General features: G+C 39.3%; 2 protein-coding genes across 2 annotated transcripts; one reads left to right on the top strand and one right to left on the bottom strand.

The window, feature by feature from the left end:
• Positions 1-7,329: 7,329 nt before the first annotated feature.
• gja1b (gap junction protein alpha 1b) lies at positions 7,330-11,957 on the bottom strand. The gene is made up of 2 exons (XM_005475126.3): positions 11,806-11,957; positions 7,330-10,414 (listed from the first exon to the last, which is right to left on the bottom strand). The coding sequence occupies exon 2, from the start codon at positions 10,396-10,398 to the stop codon at positions 9,232-9,234; it is 1,167 nt and encodes a 388-aa protein (XP_005475183.1). The 5' UTR covers positions 10,399-10,414; positions 11,806-11,957; the 3' UTR covers positions 7,330-9,231.
• Positions 11,958-14,957: 3,000 nt separating this feature from the next.
• LOC100692483 (gap junction Cx32.2 protein) lies at positions 14,958-19,100 on the top strand. Its single transcript, XM_005475125.3, has 3 exons — positions 14,958-14,994; positions 16,588-16,671; positions 17,285-19,100. Exon 3 carries the CDS (start codon positions 17,294-17,296, stop codon positions 18,062-18,064), a length of 771 nt encoding a protein of 256 aa, XP_005475182.1. The 5' UTR covers positions 14,958-14,994; positions 16,588-16,671; positions 17,285-17,293; the 3' UTR covers positions 18,065-19,100.
• The last annotated feature ends 1,553 nt before the right edge of the window (positions 19,101-20,653 follow it).

The raw sequence follows: 20,653 nt of genomic DNA, 5'->3' as shown, positions 1-20,653 counted from the left end.
TTTCTTGGTTGGTACGCCTCTACAATGTTGTGTGAAGATCAGGATTGGCAGGGTGGTGTTTCACATCTTCAAGAAGAGGGACCAGAGGGAGCACTCCTACTATGGGGGATCACACTCCTAAGCTTCCCCAGAAAGTCTATGCCAGGGTGGTGGAAAGGAGAGTCCATCTGTTAGTTGAACCTCGGATTCAGGAGGAACAATGTGATTTGTGTCCTCGTCGAGGAACCTGGACAAGATCTTTACAATCTCAAGAATACTTGAGGGTTCATGGGAGTTTGCCCAACCAGTCTACGTGTGTTTTGTGGACTTGAAGAATGCATTCGAATGTGTCCCTTGGGGAGTTCTATGGGACATGCTATGGGAGTATGGTGTGTCTGGTCTGTTGCTTAAGGCCATTCGATCCTTATACAACCATCGCAAGAGCTTAGTCCACATAGCCAGCAATAAATCAGACACATTCACGATGGACATTGGACTGCCCTTTCTCACTGATTCTGTTCATAATTTTTATGGACAGAGTTTCTAGGTGTAGCCAAGTGGCAGAATGCCTATAATTGGGTGGTCTCAGAATCTCATCTCTGCTTTTCATGGATGATATGGTTCTGTTGTTTTCATCAGGGAGTGGTTTGCAGCCAAGTGTGAAGCGGTGGGAATGTGAATCAGCACCTCCAAGTCTGAGGCAATAGTCCTCAGCCAGTGCCCACTCCAGCACAGGGGTGAGTTACTGCCCCAAATGGAGGAGTTTAAAAATCGCTGGGTCTTGTTCAGGAATGAGGCTAGAGGGGAGAAGAAGATCAACAGATGCAATACTGTGGCTGCTGATACAAGTGGCGGAAATGAGCTTTCTCCGAAGGGTGGCTGGCCTCTCCCTTAGAGACAGTTCAGCCATCCTCAAGGGACTCAGAGCAGAGCTGCTAGTCCTCCACATTGAAATGAGCCAGTTGAGGTAGTTTGTGCATCTGTCAAGGATGCCTCCTGGACACCTCCTGGGTGAAGTGTTCGAGGACTTCCTATTTCACAGGAGCATGTCTCACTGGGAGGAGATCCTGGGGCAGACCAAGGACATGCTGGAGAGATTATATTTCTCGGGTGTCCTATGAACACCTTGGTAAATGGTAAATGGCCTGTATTTGTATAGCACTTTACTAGTCCCTAAGGACCCCAAAGCACTTTACACAACCAGTCATCCACCCATTCACACACACATTCACACACTGGTGATGGCAAGCTACATTGTAGCCACAGCCACCCTGGGGCGCACTGACAGAGGCGAGGCTGCTGGACACTGGCGTCACCACCAGTAGGCAACGGGTGAAGTGTCTTGCCCAAGGACACAACGACCGAGACTGTCCAAGCCGGGGCTCGAACCGGCAACCTTCCGATTACAAGGCGAACTCCCAACTCTTGAGCCACAATCGCCCTGCACCCCTGGACCAGCTTGAGGTGGCAGGGAGAGCGAGGTCTGGGTTTCTCTACTTAGGCTGCTGTCCCTGTGACTCGGCCCCGGATAAGTCAAAGAAGATGGATGGTTGTGTCCATTTCCATAGGTATTTGTTTAATGACAGCTGGGGTTGTCTATAGGCCAATATAAGGCAAATTTGAGAGGCATTTTCGACCTACACAAATGTGTAACATAATTATAATAATACAATTATAGTATCATAATTATGTTTGGAACTGACCCAAACATAATTGTTTTTTCATGTTCTCCATCTAGGCACTTCAGGGCAGACTCACTTCGATCTCCACCTCTACCTATAGTTTAGCAGTAGCTTCCCTGAGCTCACCCCTTCACACCTGAAGGTACTTGTTAATCGTGAGGGTTAGGAGATGGCTGTGGTGATCCAAAATCCATTCTGTCTATTCACAGAACCCCTCTGTTCCTCAGCACAGCCAATAGTTTCTGCCTCCTCAGCTTGCCTTCTTCCCAGCCACACTTTGTATATGTATACCTAAAACTTGCATCGTGATATCTGAGTCTGCTAGATATTACATCCATATTAGCTTTTCTTTATGCCTCCCTGTTAAATCCAGAATTGCATTTAAAAGCCTTCTCCTCACAAGGTCTTAATAATCAGGCCCCATCTTATCTTAAAGAGCTATCATATCATCCCAATAGAGCACTGCTCTCAGACTGCAAACTTACTTGAGATTCCTATGGTCTTTAAAAGTAGAAAGGGAGGCAGATTCTTTAGCTTGGTAAACATCTTATATAGCGCTTTTCTACTCTCCCAGACCACTCAAAGTGCTTTATACAACATGGCACATTTGGTCATTCACAGAATTACTTGCTTTATGTTTGATTACTTGACGTGAGGACTGGGGGAGCCAGGGATCAAACTACTAACCTTCCAATCAGTAGATAACCTGCTCTACCTCCTGAGCTACAGCCACCCTTCTAAGCTTTTAAGCCCCACTTCTATGGAACTAGGTCACAGTTTGGATATCAAAATAAAATCAGAATACTTTACTAATCCCATAGGAAATTATGTGGTCACAGTTGCTCCAAGACAGTAAGAACAGTAACTAACTAAACTAAATTATTAAACTAAACTAAATATACCAGTATATTGCAAAATGAAAAGCAATTTGGTTTCGAAAGATTTGCCTGGTATCTTTTATCAGCTTGCTTATAGTTGTGTGAGACTTGATGAACACCACCAAGAACCTCAGCATTTCCCAAGCCTGTCAGTCAAAGTAGGGACCCTGGGGGGTAAACTCAAGAATGAATCTTCCCTACCTCAACTAATGATTCCTGCAACTCAGGTATTGAAAATTACTCTATTCTTCTATGTGCTTTTAATGATTCTGGGGCAAAACAAAACTTTTTGCATATAAATCTACCTTAAGAGCTTAACATCCCTCTTAAACCTTTTTCTTAAGATCTTGCTACAATCAACCATAATACAAAACCCATCTTGCTTCTGCTCTTGGGTAACCATAGTGATTACTTAACTCTCTTCATTTTTGATGCCCCGCACACACACATGTTGTCCTTGCATACCCCTGGCTTCAAAAACATAATCATTGATTGGTCCAACAATAAAATCGCATACTGAGGGTGCGCTGGAAATGCCTGGCAGAAGCCCCCATCCACAAGATCTTCAACCCCCACTTTTTACAGAGCTTTGACAGCATTCTGAGGGAGACTGGGAACATTGAGCCTGAATGGTCGTGACATCCCTCTTACACCTTTTTCCTAAGGGGGGAGGCGTTCTACCTGTACTGTGTATAGTGCAGGTGGAGTGCTGCTGACTTTGACTGAGGACCCCCTTAATCCCACTAGCACGTCTTCTGTGGTGGAAGCAGAGTCTGGGGACAAGTGGGACGACTCACCTAACTCTGGGTGTGAGGTCACTGAGGCAATTAAACAAATCCCTGGTGGCAGAGCACCTGGGGTGGATGAGGTTCGCCCTGAGTTCCTGAAGGCTCTGGATGTTGTAGGAATGTCTTGGTTGACACACCTCTACAATGTTGTGTCAAGATCAGAGGCAGTACCTCTGGATTGGCAGACTGGGGTGGTGGCTCCTATCTTAAAGGGAGACCTGAGGGTGTGCTCCAACTATGGTGGAACACACTCCTCAGTCTCCCTGGGAAGGTGTGCTGTCAGGGTGCTGGAAAGGAGAGTATCTGTTAGTGGAACCTCGGATACAGGAGGAACAATGCGGTTTTCGTCCTGGTCATGGAACACTGGATCAGCTCTTTATCCTTTCAAGGCTACTTGAAGGTGCATAGGAATTTGTCAAACCAGTCTACGTGTGTTTTGGACTTGTATAAGGCATGTGGCCGTGTGCCTCAGAGTGTCCTGTGAGAGGTGCTTCAGGAGTATAGGGTGTCTGCCCCCTTGCTACGGGCCATTCAAACTATATACAACCATTGCAAGAGCTTGGTCCGCATAAGTCGGATTCATTTCCAGTGGGTGATGAACTCCGTCAGGGCTGCCATTTGTTCCCGATTCTGTTTAGAATTTTTATGGACAGAATTTCTAGGAGTAGCCAAGTGGTGGAAGGCTTTCACTTGGGTGGTCTCAGAATCTCATCTCTGTTTTTTGCAGATGATGTGGTTCTATTGGCTTCATCTAGTGATGGCCTCCAGCTCTCACTGGAACAGTTTGCAGCCGAGTGTGAAGTGGTGGGAATGAGAATCAGCACCTCCATAGTGCTCAGCCGGAAAAGGGTGGAGTGCCCACTCCAGGTCAGGGACGAGTTCCTGCCTTAAATGGAGGAGATTAAGTATCTCGGGTTCTTGTTCATGAGTGACGGGAGAAGGGAGAAGAAGATCAATAGATGGATTGGGGCTGTGGCCACAGTGATGCAGACGCTGCACTGATCCGTCGTGGTGAAGAGAGAGCTGAGTGTGAGAGCTCTTGATTTTCCAGTCAATTTACATCCCCACCCTCACCTATGGTCACAAGGTGTGGGTCGTGACTGAAAGAACAAGATCGCAGATACAAGCGGCGGAAATGAGCCTCCTCCAAAGGGTGGCTGGCCTCTCCCTTAGAAACAAGGTGAGGAGTCCGGTCACCCGGGAGGGGCTCAGAGCAGAGCTGCTGCTCCTCCACATCGAAGGGAGCCAGTTGAGGTAGTTCGGGCATCTGTCAAGGATGTCTCCTGGGTGAGGTGAGGAGGAGGACTCAGGGCAGACCCAGGACACACTGTAGGGACTATATCTCTCTCTGCTGGCATGGGAACACATGGGAACTGGTGTTTCCACGGACAAGCTGAAGGAGGTCATCATCGGTGTCTGTAATAAAGCAACAACACATGTACCAAGCTGAGTACCTAATAAAGTGGCAACATGAGTATCTAAACAGACATGATTATGATTAAGTGCACTGCATTCTGTGTTGTGGCTATGGGTTGTTTATAACTCCTGAGGGCCTCTTTAATAATTTGACAATGAATTTTAATTATGCTGGTGTTAGATTTGTTAAGACTGACTGTGTGATTTGCTCTTATTTGCTAATTTCTGAGGCAGGATTGACGGACTGGTGATAGGGAAAGTGATTTTTTAGAGCATAATAGATTATTTTGGGGATTCCCTTCTATTACATAATGAACCTTATAGAATAATGTTGTTGTATTATGGGAGTTGGGCATTTGGCATTTGTAGTTAGACTAGTTCTTAAACAGCACTTTTCTACTCTACTTAAGCACTTACATGCCTCATTCACACAAGCCCTTTTTCCAGAGCTTTCTAGCAAACATTCTCTCTGATGTTAAAACTGAGAGTGGACTACTATTTCACCATTAGTCTTTTTTGTTAACTTTGGTGTGTGTGTTTTTTTTAAGGTGTAACCACTGACAAGACTGTGAGAAATTTTGTGGAGGCACCCAGTGAAAAGTTTTTAGATAAATATACTGAAGACTATTTGTTAAACAACTGCTGAGAATTATAAAATAGGTGTTGGGAATAAAATCTTAAAAGAACGTGTGAAAGTACATTGTAAAAGTATTTTAAGAATAATTAAATGTGTTGTGTGAGGCTTTAGACATTGCTTTTTCCTTGAGGACACTGAGGGCTTACCATCGTAAAGCCCTGGTGTTTTGTTTTGTGACGTTTTTGAAGAAGCTGGAATTGGAAAAAATAAAAGCAGCTTTGGAAAAGGAAAATCTAAAACCAGTAAAAACCAGAGGTGGAGTTTAGTTAAAGAAGGCATGCTGAATGATGGTGTTGTACACATGGACGTTGGGCATTAAGTGTCTGGTATCTGATTTTCTGCATAACTTGTAGTTGTTCCCTAAATTTAATAAGAGCAATTCAGAGAGTTTTTTTCAGTGTTTGAATGTTTGGCTGTGGCTCTGTTGCACTGGAGTTTTTTACCAGCAATACACAAGAAGGTTATTCTTCTTTGAGCAACAGAGATTGTTTAAATCTGCTGTTCTGAAGTAGTACTAGATGAAAGTGGCCATGTGACTGATTTCAGGTGAGACAGAATCGGCTGTAGCAGAGGAATAGTCAGATTTTGCTCAATTCAAATAAAATGTGTAAATTTTTTCAAAAGTGAAGGCACTAGAAGAATGGTTCTTGCTCAGAAGGCTAAAGGAAAGAATAAAAAGTTCAGCATACCACTGACCCCGTCACAAGACACACACACACTCACACACTTCTTTGCCTTTTTAACTTGAGTCACATGTGGTCTTCAAGCTGCACCTTAGCTCTCTGCACACATGTGGTTTGATTTAGTGCTGTGGAAAGATTAAATGGGAAAGTTGGAAATGTGAAAAAGAGCCATGTCCTTCCTATTATGAAATTTAACTCAATTTGTCAGAAACCAAAGGTACCCTTTAAGAATAATTACCTCTGGAGCCCAGCAACTCTAATGGATCTGGATTATGACTTGGTTTAAGTGGTGATCAAAAAGTGTTGAAAGCATTAAGTGTAGAGTATTCTACAAATGCTATAACAGTGACATTATAAAACATCTAATCTTAAAATTGAAAATGTATTACTGTTTATATTTGGTAGTGCAAGTATAGCCCTGCAGGATGTTCAGTGTGTTTCATGTGTTTTACAGCACGATAAAAATCTGTCACTTGAGTATATGCATAGGAGTTGTACCTTAGTTTTTGGACAATGTCACATTCTTTGTAATCTTGCCTCTGTACACCACAACAGTGGATTTAAAATGAAACAGTCAAGAAGTAGGGGAAGTGCAGATTTTGATCTATAATTCAAGGAGTTAAATTTTTATGCATAGTAACACATTTTATAATATATCATTCACCAAACAAGTGAAACATACTACAATAAAGATAAGCATATATAAATTTTTAAAAAAAAATCAAGAACTGTATCTAAGGAAAAATATTAATTTTACTTGGCAAACTTGCTTGTTTATTGCTAAAAAATATTATTCTAGTAATAAGAGCTGTCAAAAATATAAATCAGTCATACTGTCTGACAATTGACCTGCTCAACTCCAGCTACATGCAGGACTTGCAATGGGTTCAGACATAAATAACAAGTGTTATTTCTCTTTAAACTTTAGCAAAAACTGAAACCTAACTGACCATAAGAGGTAAACTTAAATGACATATTATACAATAAAGGGCTATTCTATTCTATGCTATTCTATTCTATTTTAAACATGTCTAAATATGTCTGTTCTACAAATGTTATAGATGAAAAATATTTTTTGTAGAATAAGCCTCGATTAACATAACATTAATCAAGCCCAAAAATTGTATGTGAGGTAAATAAGTATTTTTGAAAACATCTTAACATAGATGACATAATGTACATTAACAGTTCTTTATTGGCAGCTGTTTAGTTCTAACAACAGTAATGACTAATAATGGCCACATATTAAATAAAATCAATCACTGCTTAAGAAAGAAAAATGTTTATTGGTTAAAGAAGTATTTAAAAACCTTTATTTTACCATCATATACTTACACTTTACAGCAGTGGACCCCACACATGAGCATTGTCTGAATACTTGCAAGAAGTAATTATTGCTTCTCTTCTGTCAGTGAACAACATTACTGTACCTCACCGAGATATTTGGTGATTAAAAGTCTGATGTTATTGATTATAATAATGTCTGTGTTATAAAATAAATTAGTAACATGTTCATCATGTCATCAGAAAACCACATACTATGTGTATCATAATGCTTCTCAATCACCCATGTCTCAGTGCAACTCCTATTGTAGCCAAAATATCAGTTACATATGCAAATACTCCAAAACAATGACCAACTGGCAATTGAAGCAAAATCGCAATAAAAGACATTCAAATTGAGATTTATCTTAGTGTTTGGTAGTTGTGGAGCTACACTGGCATATCTTTATTAGAAATGACTAAATATTAGTCCGCATCTATAAGCAGTCTTCTACAAACTCACATTTTGATTGCGACACAGTTAGCTTGATTTACATTACTAAATATCTACTTCTTAAGCAGCAAATTAAATTGAACTACACTAAGTTTGAAAAACAAAAAAAATCTAATATGTAAAATGCAGAAAATCATTCGAGTGTCTTTGTTTCTCACAATAGGTAAAAAAAAAAAAAAGAACACATTTCAGCAAATGACTGACAGTAATAAAGCCTTTCTTAATAGAACAAACATATTTCGCTGAGTGACAGCAGCTTGCTACCATCATCCCTGCCACCCCTGTGCACACTCCAAAACATGATAAAAGCACTAAAATCTTTCACTACACAAATTCAAAGTTTATCAGATAATAAACAATATTACCTGACATATTACCTGATAATAAACGGCAATAAACAGTTTGTGGGGGGCTTTTTTGCTTTACTGAGTAGTAGTCAATTTTCTTTGTCTTAGTGGTAGTTGTCCTAAAGATGCCTGGCAATAAATATTAATTTACAAAACATATAAACCCTTTACTGTTAGTCACTGTCAAAGAATTAACCAAGTTATTTATACAACAGCATTGAACAATAACTTTGTGTTGTGACTAGGGCAACTGACAAATTAGAAGAAATCAACACATCTTTGGGTGAATGAAAATGAGAATGAAAGTAAAGAAACTGAACCAAACTGCACTGATTGGCTGCGATACCACACTTCATAACTGCACTACAAAACTCAATTTTAAACAGTGTGTTCTTGTTATCCCAAATTCTCTGTCGCATGACACTTATATCACTTGACCACATTAGGAAATTTAGATGCACAGGTATGAAGATTTGTAGCTCGCTGTCGTTTATCAGACAAATACAGTGTTCACTGATCTCGACTAAACATAAATGAAACTGAGTGGGTAGTAGCCACTTTACAAAACATAAAACGCTGCAAAGCTACTAATGCTTCATGCCATCGTATTTCATGAAAAAGGACATCATCAACTGGAAAAACATGAGGAACATTGAAAGAAACAAAAACAGTAAATCTTTTATGTAATATCAGTAAATTAAAACCAAAGCTGTCAACTTATGGGGCTGTGTTCTTGAACAGATTATTAATGTTGGTTGTGTTAGACTCTTTCAATCCCAATTCGTCTGGCTACAATATTCTCTTGAGGCTGGGTTAAAAGCACTAAAAAGTAAAACTCAGTCAGAAAATACTTGTACCTTTGATATTATTACATAATGGTTTTAATGTTTCTTGAACTGACTAAAAGTCTCTATATTGAAGACGGTGATTGAGATTAGTCGCACCTCTCAAATAAACCTATGTGATAAAGTGTTTCCTGATGTTTCTGGCTTCAACCAGAAATTCTGTCAGCCAGAGAGAGGTGGAAAGAGGAGAAACCGTGTTTTAAACATCCAGGTCATCTGGCCTGGCTCGGCTGCTCATTCTGCTGCTGGCCCTGCTACAAGGCCTGGCATCCATCAACCCTAGCGGCTGCAGCTCATGTCCTGCTGAGGAAGACAGTTTCTTATGCTCGTGGGTATCATCGGGGAAATCAAAGGCTTGTGCGTGTGAGTTTGAAATAGTGCTTCCTCCACCATTCTGTCCAAGACGGTTCTGTTCTGTAGAGTAGTTAGCCCAGTTCTGCTCGTTGGCCTGCTTATTATAATTACGGCACGAGCCAGTTCCCCGCTCCCCTGTGGCAAGCTTGTAGCCAGGGGGGGACATTGGTGAGAGTGGGGCAGTTGGGGATGAGCAGCCATTATAGTAGGCATACTTTGTAGTAGAGAGTTCTTTAGGGGTAGGGCTTAAGGTGCCTCCGCTGGGGTAGAGTGTGGGTTGTTGTTTGCCTTTTACACGATCTTTGATCCTCTTAAAGAACACATAGAAAAGTTCAATGACATTGAGCAGCAATGACACCAGTGAGACCACCAACATGAAAATAATGAACACGGTCTTCTCTGTGGGACGAGACAAAAAACAGTCCACTCGGTGTGGACATGGGTTCCTCTCACAGGTGTAGACTGCACTCAGACTGAACCCATATATGTACCACTGAATAACCAGGAAGCCCACTTCAAACATAGACTTGAAAAAAATGCTCACTATATAGGTTCTAAGGAGGGCTCCTTTCATCTTGACTTTGCCATGTTCCTCAATACCATACTTCAGCTTTTTCAACTCGATTTTCTTTAAAGGTATGTCAACGTCACCTCCGTCATTTTGCACAGCCTTGAGGTCCTCTTCTTTCTTGTTGAGTTTCTGCTCTTTCCTGTTCAGATAGAAGACATGAGCCAGGTAGAGAAGTGTAGGTGTCGACACAAAAATAATTTGGAGAACCCAGAAGCGAACGTGGGAAATGGGGAAGGATTTATCGTAACAGACATTTTCACACCCAGGCTGCTGGGTGTTACACTTGAAGGCTGACTGCTCATCTCCCCAGGCCGATTCGACTGCAGTACCGAGCACCAGGATCCTGAATATGAAGAGCACCGACAGCCAGACCTTCCCACCAGCAGTAGAGTAGGCCTGAACTTTGTCCAGCAGACGACCCAGAGCACTCCAGTCACCCATGTTCAGGGAGTATTAGCTAGTGGGAAAAAAGAACAACGTTGAACTGGTTGTAGTGTACAAACTGTGTTACACAAACAGTGGATCAAAGTTAGGAGCAGGAATTGTTTTTTTAGGAAAGATCCCTAAAATTCTTGCCATTAGCTTTGTTTTGGGTTATTTTTTCCAGAACTATGCAAAAACCTAAATTGCGCTGAATGATACAAAGTCTGATGTCTCATCAGTACTCAAAATAATTTGGTATATTCAGTTTAACATGGCCTTTAAAAGAGGTCTTATTATTTTAAGACGTCACAGAATCGTTTTCAGCGGGCACACCAAAAAGTAGCAGACTATACTGTTAACTTTACTATCGAATGATAAATCACATGCTTGTAACACATACTACGCACACATTAAGACATGTTACTTCAGAGGGCAAGGGCAGCGTTGGATATATGTTTGTAAGGAAACTTTTGCGGGGAAGTGTGAAACAGCAGCCTAATCCCCATGGTGCCAAAGTAACTGCATGTGATCTCACTTATACATGTAAATGGACTAGTGCTTTCTATCTAACATTACACACATTCACACTCCAGTGGATATGTATCATGCAGACTAGTGCAGCCAGGAGTTGAACCACTAATCTTCAAATTAGTAGATGACCTGTTCTCTCTCCTTAGCTGACGGGTTATCCACAATGCAATGTCTTTCTGTGTGGAAATGTGAAAATTAAGTTTAGTTTGGGAGTATTCTGCCTTTACATTTAAATATAAGAAGTGCAAAATTTGAGCTACTACGAATTTAAGGTAAATTAAGAATTCATTGGTATTAGATGGGGAACACATCCCGCCACTTTCCACTTGAATTAGTTTGTTTGATGGAAATGATCAGACAAAGCAGAACAATGGACTCCAACACAATGACCTACTCAGCAGACCACTCAAAAGTACTAAGAGTACTATGGTTTTCATTGAAAAGAAACAATGTTCACGGGGGAAAAAGAGTGAACCCTAACTCTGAGTTTCCTGTCTTCAGTGGCTTTTAAGCAAAGCAATAAATGGCTACAAGAGAGGCAGAGAATTTGAAATATAAAAAGTACTTTCATTAAATTAAAATCGAAAAGAGGTCATTGGCCCACTACATATATTAAAAATCGAGATAGTAAAACAAACAAATAAATAAATAAATCTGGCTTTTATCAGCCATTGCTCCTTGTAGATGTAAACCAGGTTGTCGGTTTGATTTCTAGAAAAACGAAAAAAGCTGACAAAGCATTCACCTTGGAGAAAGGGATACTCAAAGTTTCTAAGACAAGGCGCATGTGGTCTAGAGCGCACCGGAGTTTATCCGAATATTTCTAAGAGCAGCAGGCGGACAGCGTTTTCCTTCGGACGCGTTTTTTTAAAAGCCAAACTTTCTTTTACTTACCTGGAAAGTTACAGAGACAAAAAAGGTGGCCCGTTCCCCGCCACTTGGCAAAGTTAAAATCCAAGTTTGGCATCAGTAGGAAAACTGAGTCGAACTTGTCAAACTTCCCTTATAACGGTGCCGTCAGAGAAGTTACAGTCACCTGATCTCTACGTCAAGACCGAAGCCCCTGCTGCTGGGAGGGCAAAGAAAAAAAGACTCCTACAGAAACAGCCAATGTGTGGTGTTTCGGGCTTTATTGCTTCATAAGCAGATGAGAACAGAAACGATCACGTGGAACTAATGTTAAAACGCAGCGTTACAAATACAAAATACCTCGAACCAACAGATATACCTTCTGTGTGCAAACTACTTTATGACATGTATTTACATCAGTACATCAGTAAGAGAATGTAACTATGTAGTTAAAATTCTTCTTCACATTTCTCTGGCAGCTGGAAGTACTTGCTACTGTGCAGATGATAGTTAAATCAAGGTAAAGAGGTCCATGTGAAAAAGCCAAAAGGTAACGTACACACCTATCAGTTCAAAAAAACACAAACACTTTAAAAGAGGCCCTTCTACAACTTATATATATACTTAGATGTACTTGGGCGGTTTCTGTTTCACTGTGTATAATATAGTGCTTATAACTCATATTGTCAATAAAGCCCGTTTTTTAGACCTTACAGAGGGTCCTGGTTATGCTTCACCGAGCACTCAAACTGAAATTCCTCATTTAATTTTTAGTAACTTTCCATTAAACCATTCTGGGCTCCCATAACGCACTTGATTGGTACACAGCACCATCTAGTGATGAAAATAAAACAATTCAGGTGTGATATCAACTAGAATACAATAGATACGCCTTTATTGTCATTGTGCATGTGCAACGAAATTTCGGGGGCTCCGAATATAAATATAAATAGAAGACAGCAGGAATAAATTCAAACAGGAGAGATATATATACAAAAACAATAGAAAGTCACACATTAGAGAACAAGTTGCAAAGTGCTTGGAAGTAGTGCAAAGAAAAAGATTTGGCCTGAAGAGAGACTGTGAGAGTTACTCATTGCATTACACTCAGATATGTCTGCAGTATATCATGCTATTAAACAAAGTATACATATTTTTGGTATATATCAGGGTCATTGGCCTAAAATTTTGTTTCACATTTGCACTCTACTACAAGTCAGCAAGTAATATCAGTACATAATTTCCTGGTATGATTCAGCAGTATAATCTTACATTATACTACATATAATGCAATAATACAAAGCATGAATATTGAGTATGTAAATATTAAAGCAACTCAAAATTGGATGATGCCCACTCTGTCTTACTAACGTTTCTAGGGTGCTGGTTTAGCTCAGTGCGTTGAGCGGGTGACCATGTGCCCAGGTTCAAGTCCGACCTGCAGCCCTTTCCCGGATGTCTTCCCACTTTCCTGTCCTCTCTTCATTGTGTCTATCAAAATACAAATTTGAAAAAGGCAAAATCTATATTTATTACTAACATTTTCAAAGCCTTGTGTTGGCACTCTGAAATACATTTCAGAGAGAACAAATTTATGCATGTTGTCACCAGCCAGTTAAAGTAAAACCACTTTAGACAGGAATTTTTTTTAATAGCCACATTAAAGGATATAAGCATTACAAAGAGCTGTTGCAGGAGCATTAATATGGCAAAGAAAATCTTGTATATATTGTACAACATACCCTTATCTAAAAGCTAAAGATCTGTCAAGTCGTGTCGGTCATTTTGTGATATTTGTGGCAACTCTTTGTAATAATGTGGAAAGTAACTTGTGGCAAGTATAAGTTTTGGCAGTGGAACTGACAGTACTGATAGGTTTCTGTTCTTAACTTTGCAAATTATTAGTCATTCATCATGATACTGTTAAGTAAACAACCAAGTAGATAGCGAACATGGCTCTATTCACGATTTACATTAAAGCTGCAGATTTATCTAGAAAGCTGCAGTTGGCTATGAATAATGAAATGTATGGAAATGTGAGCATAAACATTTATTGCAGAACAATACATCATATAAATATTAATATTTCCAGTCAACATGTAAGACTTACAGTTACATAAAGTTAATGATAGATTGAATGAACATATGTGACTCAGTGTAACTGCTATTAAGGATATTTGACGACTCGAAGACGGCAGCTGTGGTGTTGGGTGTTTCAGATACCATGGCATACATCCCAACCAACTTGCAGCAAAACTTTTTTTCCTCAAACGTCTCCTATGGTATTTTGCACTCAGGTACTCCCATCACAGCAGGTGAAATCACTTTATCACAGTCCACTCAGTCTAACCAATCCTGTCTGGCCCTACTAATGATGTCATCTGCTTACTAATGCTAGCCCTAATCAATCTCTACTCATCTCTGTGAGATGCCAGACGGATCAACTGCTAACTGAGATTTCGTCGTGCTTATTTTTGCCATGTTAGATTCAAGAGGATTTGGATTTCTGTTGTCTTCCTGCTGGATTACAACTTTCAAGGAATTCCACTGTTTTTCTATGGATTATAACTTTGAGAAGATTTGGATTTCCACTTATTCTTGATGGATCGAATCCACTGGACTATTATTATCAACATGAACCAGAGATAAGTGCATCTTCAGGCCTGGATGTGCATGTTCTCTCCTCAACCTCTCTCATCTCAAGGACCAGAACAGAATGAGAATGGAGAATTCAAGTGCTTTGATTATTTTATTAGTTTTGATTTGGCTTTTGCTTTTCTCCTACTAAATTGTAACCAAATGGTGACATTCGGCATGATAAAGCAAAAGTTATGTTTAAGTTTTCCACTCTTTACTCAGTTTGTTTCAAATATTCAGGCTAAAAACCAGGTTAAACTATTCTTAATGAGGTATTGTTAAAATAAACATGCGCAGTATTCTGCACAGCTTACATCCTTTGAGAGAAATTATATGAATATGATACATAACTATGTTGTTAATAATTATAATTGCTGTGGGTTAGCCACTCCAAAATGGATGAAAATGGTGAAACTGTCCCTGTCATTATAATTGGGTGACAGTAGTGACATCAGTAAAGAGTGTGGGTGAGACAGTCAGACAGAACAGGGAGGAATCTGATGATTTGGCAAGATTAGCCTGAATTATAACAAGGAAGTGAGAATAAACTGAGTTACAACCCAAGAACTGACTGGACTAGAGAGGACTCTTAGCAAGGTAGGAAAGATTTTAAAACAAGAAAAGTCAATTTTGTACAAATAAAACTTAATCTTAGTTTGTATTATGAAAACAGAATTTAATTCTCTGATTATATTTAACAATGTTCAGGAATTGAATTTTAACCGGATTTCACACATAGACACAATCAGATACTATTGATGTAATTCAGACATCTGAAAATCTTTATAAAATAACAAAAACATGACAATATGAAAATGTATTTGATAAACTACAAATCACATACAATGAACTGTTAACTCTATTTGTATTAAGTCACAAAAAATGACTACACACACACACACACACACACACACGCACTAAAGCTATATATGCAATATTGTACTGTGCCATTAAACACAATCTAAGTAAGAGGCTTAAAATGTTTTGAACATATACAGGGTAAAGGTTCAGTAGATTGTCTTTATTCCCGGGCCTCCATTAACATTAGTGTGGCTACTATCAGCAAAGAAATATCTGTGGCAGCAAATGGAGTTTCACTGTCTCTTGGTGGATCAGGAGAAAGCATATGATTGGGTGCCTAAAGAGGAACATGACATGAGGAAGTCAGCAGTAGAAGAGAAGCATGTGATAGTGAAACAGGAGATGTATGAAGAGTGGGGTTGGATTACATCTGGGATCGGCTCTAAGCCCTTTTTGTCTGCAGTGATGAAGGACAGATTAACTGATGAGGTGTGGTAGGAGTCTCTGTGAACTATACAGGTGACAGACATGGTTATGAGGGTAGGGAGCAGGTTGAAAAGAGCCTGGAGAAGTGGTGGTATGCTTTGGGAGAGAGGAAGAATGAAATTCAGTATAAAGAAGACAGAATACATGTATGTAAATGAGAGTGAGACAGAAAGGTGAACATGTAAGGAGGAGAAATAGTGTGGGTAGATGAATTTACTTGCCTGGGTTCAGCAGTCCAAAGCAAGAGACAGTGAATAAAAGAGGAAGCCAGGCAGGCTACAGTGGTTCGACTCAAGTGTCAGGGGTGATTTGTGACAGGAGGATGGTTTTGAGATCTGCCATGATGTACAGTTTGGAGATGGAAGCACTAACAAAAATAGAGGAGACAAAACTGGAAATGACAGAGTTGAAGATGTTAGGGTTTTCATTGGGTGTGATCAGGATGGACAAGATTAGAAAGAGTATATTGGGGGACAGCTGAGCTGCCAGGCACGGGGAAAAAAAAAAAAGAGGAAACTCACAAAGAAGATTCATGGATGTATTGAAGGACGTGCAGAGAGTTGGTGTGACAGAAGAGGATCCTAGGCTATCACATTCTTTACTGTGTAATAATTGTAGTGCTTAATTGCTTATGTTGTCAGTATATTTATTTAAAATATCAAGGCATGCACATCCACAATACAAAGTGTTCACCTCATCATGCATACAGAGTGGAGACAGCTCTGTTTCTCAGCAACTTAGCATAACGCAACAAGAGAGATGGAGAGCAAGGAAAGAGCCATGGACATAAAGCTTTAGTCAGTCAGAACTGCTCCCCTTTACTTCTCTAAGTGTCAGTCTTCTCCATTCTGCCTATTTGACAGTTTCACAATTTGTAATTTGCTTCAGTTTTTGTGATTACAGGTGGAGCTAGCTTCTAACAGGAGGACTTTGGCTTCAGGACAACCTTGAAGGCAGCATATTTTTTTCATTTGAATTGCACAAAAAGTAATCATTTATTAAAAATTACTTTCTAAGTAGTACTTCAAAATAATTATACATTTAATTAAGTTGTACAAATTATATGTTTATATACAGATACACATGTATATATAAGTATTGTATCATATATGTAATATTATATGTTTAATTAAAGAGTACCAATACTCCCTTGTTCAAGTTTTAGCTAATGAGAATTGAGAAGCCTAAATTCAGAATATACGTGGTAATGTACAAGTCATGGGTTGTATTATATATATATATATATATATATATATATATATATATATATAATACAATATATAATACAATATATATATATATATATATATATATATATATATATATATATATATATATATATATATATATATATATATATAAAGTGGAGGGATGAATGATCAATAAGCAGTATTCATAATTGTATTAGTATAATAATAAATGTAACTCCTGAAGAGCCATCATTGTTCAGCATAAATTTGATTGAAATTTGTATGAATATATCACCTTAAATAATCCACCCCGTTTCAAATATGACTATATATTGCTCGTCTTTTTCTCGAGATGGACTTTTGTCACACAACTGCATATTCATTGTTGTGTTTTGTTTCCTCTCTTGAAGGCTGCCATTATGGGGGAGTGGTCCTTTCTGTCTGATTTGTTAGACAAGGTGCAGTTTCACTCCACCGTCTTGGGAAAGGTCTGGATGAGTGTTCTTTTTCTCTTCCGGATCTTCATTCTGGCAGCTGGTGTTGATAAAATATGGGGAGATGAACAATCAAACATGAAGTGTAACATCCTAACGCCTGGATGCAAGAATTCTTGCTATGATCACACCTTTCCTTTGTCTCATACACGGTTCTGGGTGCTCCAGATTCTCACTGTCTCCACGCCAACGCTCATCTATCTGGGCCACGTCTTACTAGTGATTCGTAAAGATAACAAACGGAGAAGACGCCTGGAGGAAAAAAGGAAAAAGCAGGAGATAATTAAAGCCCCCAAGTATTCAGATGAAAATGGCAAAGTGCACCTCAAAGGCGTCTTGCTGGTCAGCTACACGATTCAATTGTTGTTCAAGATTTTGCTTGAAGTAGCATTCATTGTAGGACAGTACTACCTCTATGGCTTCATACTTATGCCAAATAAGGTTTCTTGTTTCAAGGACCCATGTAAGACAGAGGTACACTGCTTCATTAGTCGCTCCACAGAGAAAAGCATCTTTATTATCTTCATGTTAGCAATGGCTGCATTTTCTGTCATTTTAAACATTATGGAGATATTTTACCTGATGATCTCAAAGATAAAGGAGAGGAAAAGAAGGACCAGCATCTCCATTCCACCAAAGGGATTCAGTCTCAACAACCCAAATCCCAATTCAACTGAGAGAGTTACATGGTGTTGAAAGACAGTGAGCTGACATAAACATTGACATAGGTCACCATCGTTAGTTACAACATCACTCAACATCTTCATCTGAATTTTACATCTTATTTCAGGTTTCAAATAAATCAACCCCATCGGTCTAATTGTACATAGACAGCCAACTATGTTAAATGCAGAAACTACTGAAAATGAAATGTGCTCATATTCAAAGTTATAAACTGCCAGTATTAAACACTCACATACTGATTAATCTATCTTTAAAAGTACTAGTAGTTAAAAGCTCTGTGTTTGTCTAAAAGATCTAATACACACTATTTCATTGTATTGTGATAGTTTGGTCTTTCATTCCTTACAATGATGGAAATGAAAAGCTGTCTGTAGGGGTTATCATGGCTAAACAAGCACATACCTGACATGTACACTACATTCCCATGTTGCACATCAATTTTCAACCAGAAAACCAGAAACTTAACCTTCTCTTGAATAAGATCTACAAATCTCATTTGCAAAAAAGTTGGGACACTAATATCTGTTATTTGGTCATTTACTTCAACTTTCATCTAACAGCGAAAAACAAAACAAAGTGTCCAAAAGCATCTCAATCATGAACTAAGTTAAACAGGTTCTAGATTATAATTCTCTCTGGATTTTGTATTGTTCTCTAATTCTCCCGTATTTAACTTGTTGTGTAGAGGTACGGGGAAATAATATAAAAATATGCTAAATTCTTTTTTCATATTACAAAAAAAGGACAGTTGGTATTACATACAAAGTTCGATATCTTCTTCATACAAACTTCTTATTTTTACAGTCAAAATTATTAAAAACTTCATGACAGGGATGAAAGGGGTCATTAGACTCCGTGAGGTGTTTTCAATGTGACAAGTCATCTCTGTTATATGTTGTTGTTAATGTATATTACATATACTCAGGAAGCAGGTGCATAACTACATGACTGAGCTATAAATATGTGAAGGGGGTGGGAGTAAATGCTCCATTTTGTATATATGTATGCATGTGCTCGAAATAAACGATCAATCAATCAAACACTGAAACGCTGTGTGTCAAGTTGGTCCTGGCCTTGGAAATGGTGCACATTTTAAAAATGTGTCAACAAAGTTCAGGAGCAGCATACCGTTAGACAGTTCTGAATCTTGGCTCCCGTGTATGAGCACTGACCCATGTACTAAGCCTTAATTATACAGTGTTGATGACAGGGATAGCTAAAGGGCACAATGGCAGAGTAGTCATTCCTCTTATATTTCTTTCAAGTCTGCTTGATGATCGGTGTCTGGGGCGCATACACAGTTTGTCCTTTGTAATACAACGTTTCTGTGGACCAGTCTGCGTAGTCACAAAAACTCCAGACCCTCCTGCTCATTGTGTGATGATACATTTTTTGCAGACGTGAACCCAAGTTGATCCTAGCTAACTTGCAGAAAGTATAATCAAGGCCTTATATTTTGTTGCAAGGACCTGGGTTAAACATTACTAAATGCGATCTTTAAGTCTGACGTCATTAGCCGTGTCTGGGCCCAAACTCCGCTGTCTAAATTCTTTCCTCTGTAATAAAATGATCGGTGTGGCTGGTTTAACATCCAGGCATCCATGAAAACGGAATTTATGACATTTAACAGAGTTAGAAGTTAGCAGGGAGTTAGCTCGCTAGCTTCCATTTAAATAGAGATTGAAAATGTGACGTCATTCAGGGGTAAAACCGCAAAGGATTCTGGGAACTCGTGGCAAGAGGTACTAGCGCACGCAGGCTTTCAGTTGAAATCAGTTACACAGCCATAAAAAGAAACACAAAAAATGGCAAGAAGCTGTTGTATTATTAACTGCAATAGCCGGTCGCATGACAGCCACGGGAAGCCGACGGCTAAGGAGATCAGTTGTTATCAGATTACGTCGTTGAAGAGAAATTGTTCAAGCCATGTTTCCGAAGTAACAAAGAGCCGACGGATGGCCTGGATTGCAGCCATTCGAAGACGAAATATAACGTCCCAGAACACTCCAGCTCACATGTTAGTCTGCTCCAAGCATTTCCACAAAGGTAAGTTTTGTAGTAGTTAATACGTCATTTTTCATAACACAATTGGTGATATAGGTTACAAGCAAGTCTGGCGCTGAACAGAAATTGTCGCGCTATGCTCCTTTGTTTATTGTGCATAAATAGTGAATTGTCCTGACAGAATATTGCTTTTCGCTTCTGTTATTACCACAGTACATTGACAAAAACATATACTTTTATTCACAGGATAAAACAGTTTTTTTGTATCACTAATTGCCCAGTACGATTACAGCATACAATATTATTGTCACTGCTACATTTCTGTAATGCGTACCAGAAATTATTTCCACTACTAATTAATTACCGTTGAGCTCAAAGGTCCTATTAATAAACGGTTAACGAATGTGTATTTATGAAGACGATTTGTGAGACTGGTAAACTTACGATACGTACGATGGTCTTTCGTTCTACACGGTGCATTTCAAGGTCCTGTACCCATCCGTTGATAAACTGTACCTGGGCTTGTTGCAGTGACCTGAAGTTACTAAAAACTTCATGAGTGTATGCACTCACTCCAAGAACCGTATAATTATAAAT

This window comes from Oreochromis niloticus, linkage group LG15 (assembly GCF_001858045.2).
Source record: "Oreochromis niloticus isolate F11D_XX linkage group LG15, O_niloticus_UMD_NMBU, whole genome shotgun sequence".
NCBI classification, from domain to species: domain Eukaryota; kingdom Metazoa; phylum Chordata; class Actinopteri; order Cichliformes; family Cichlidae; genus Oreochromis; species Oreochromis niloticus.
Note: the sequence above shows the minus strand (reverse complement) of the source record. Positions and strands in the feature narration are given on the sequence as shown.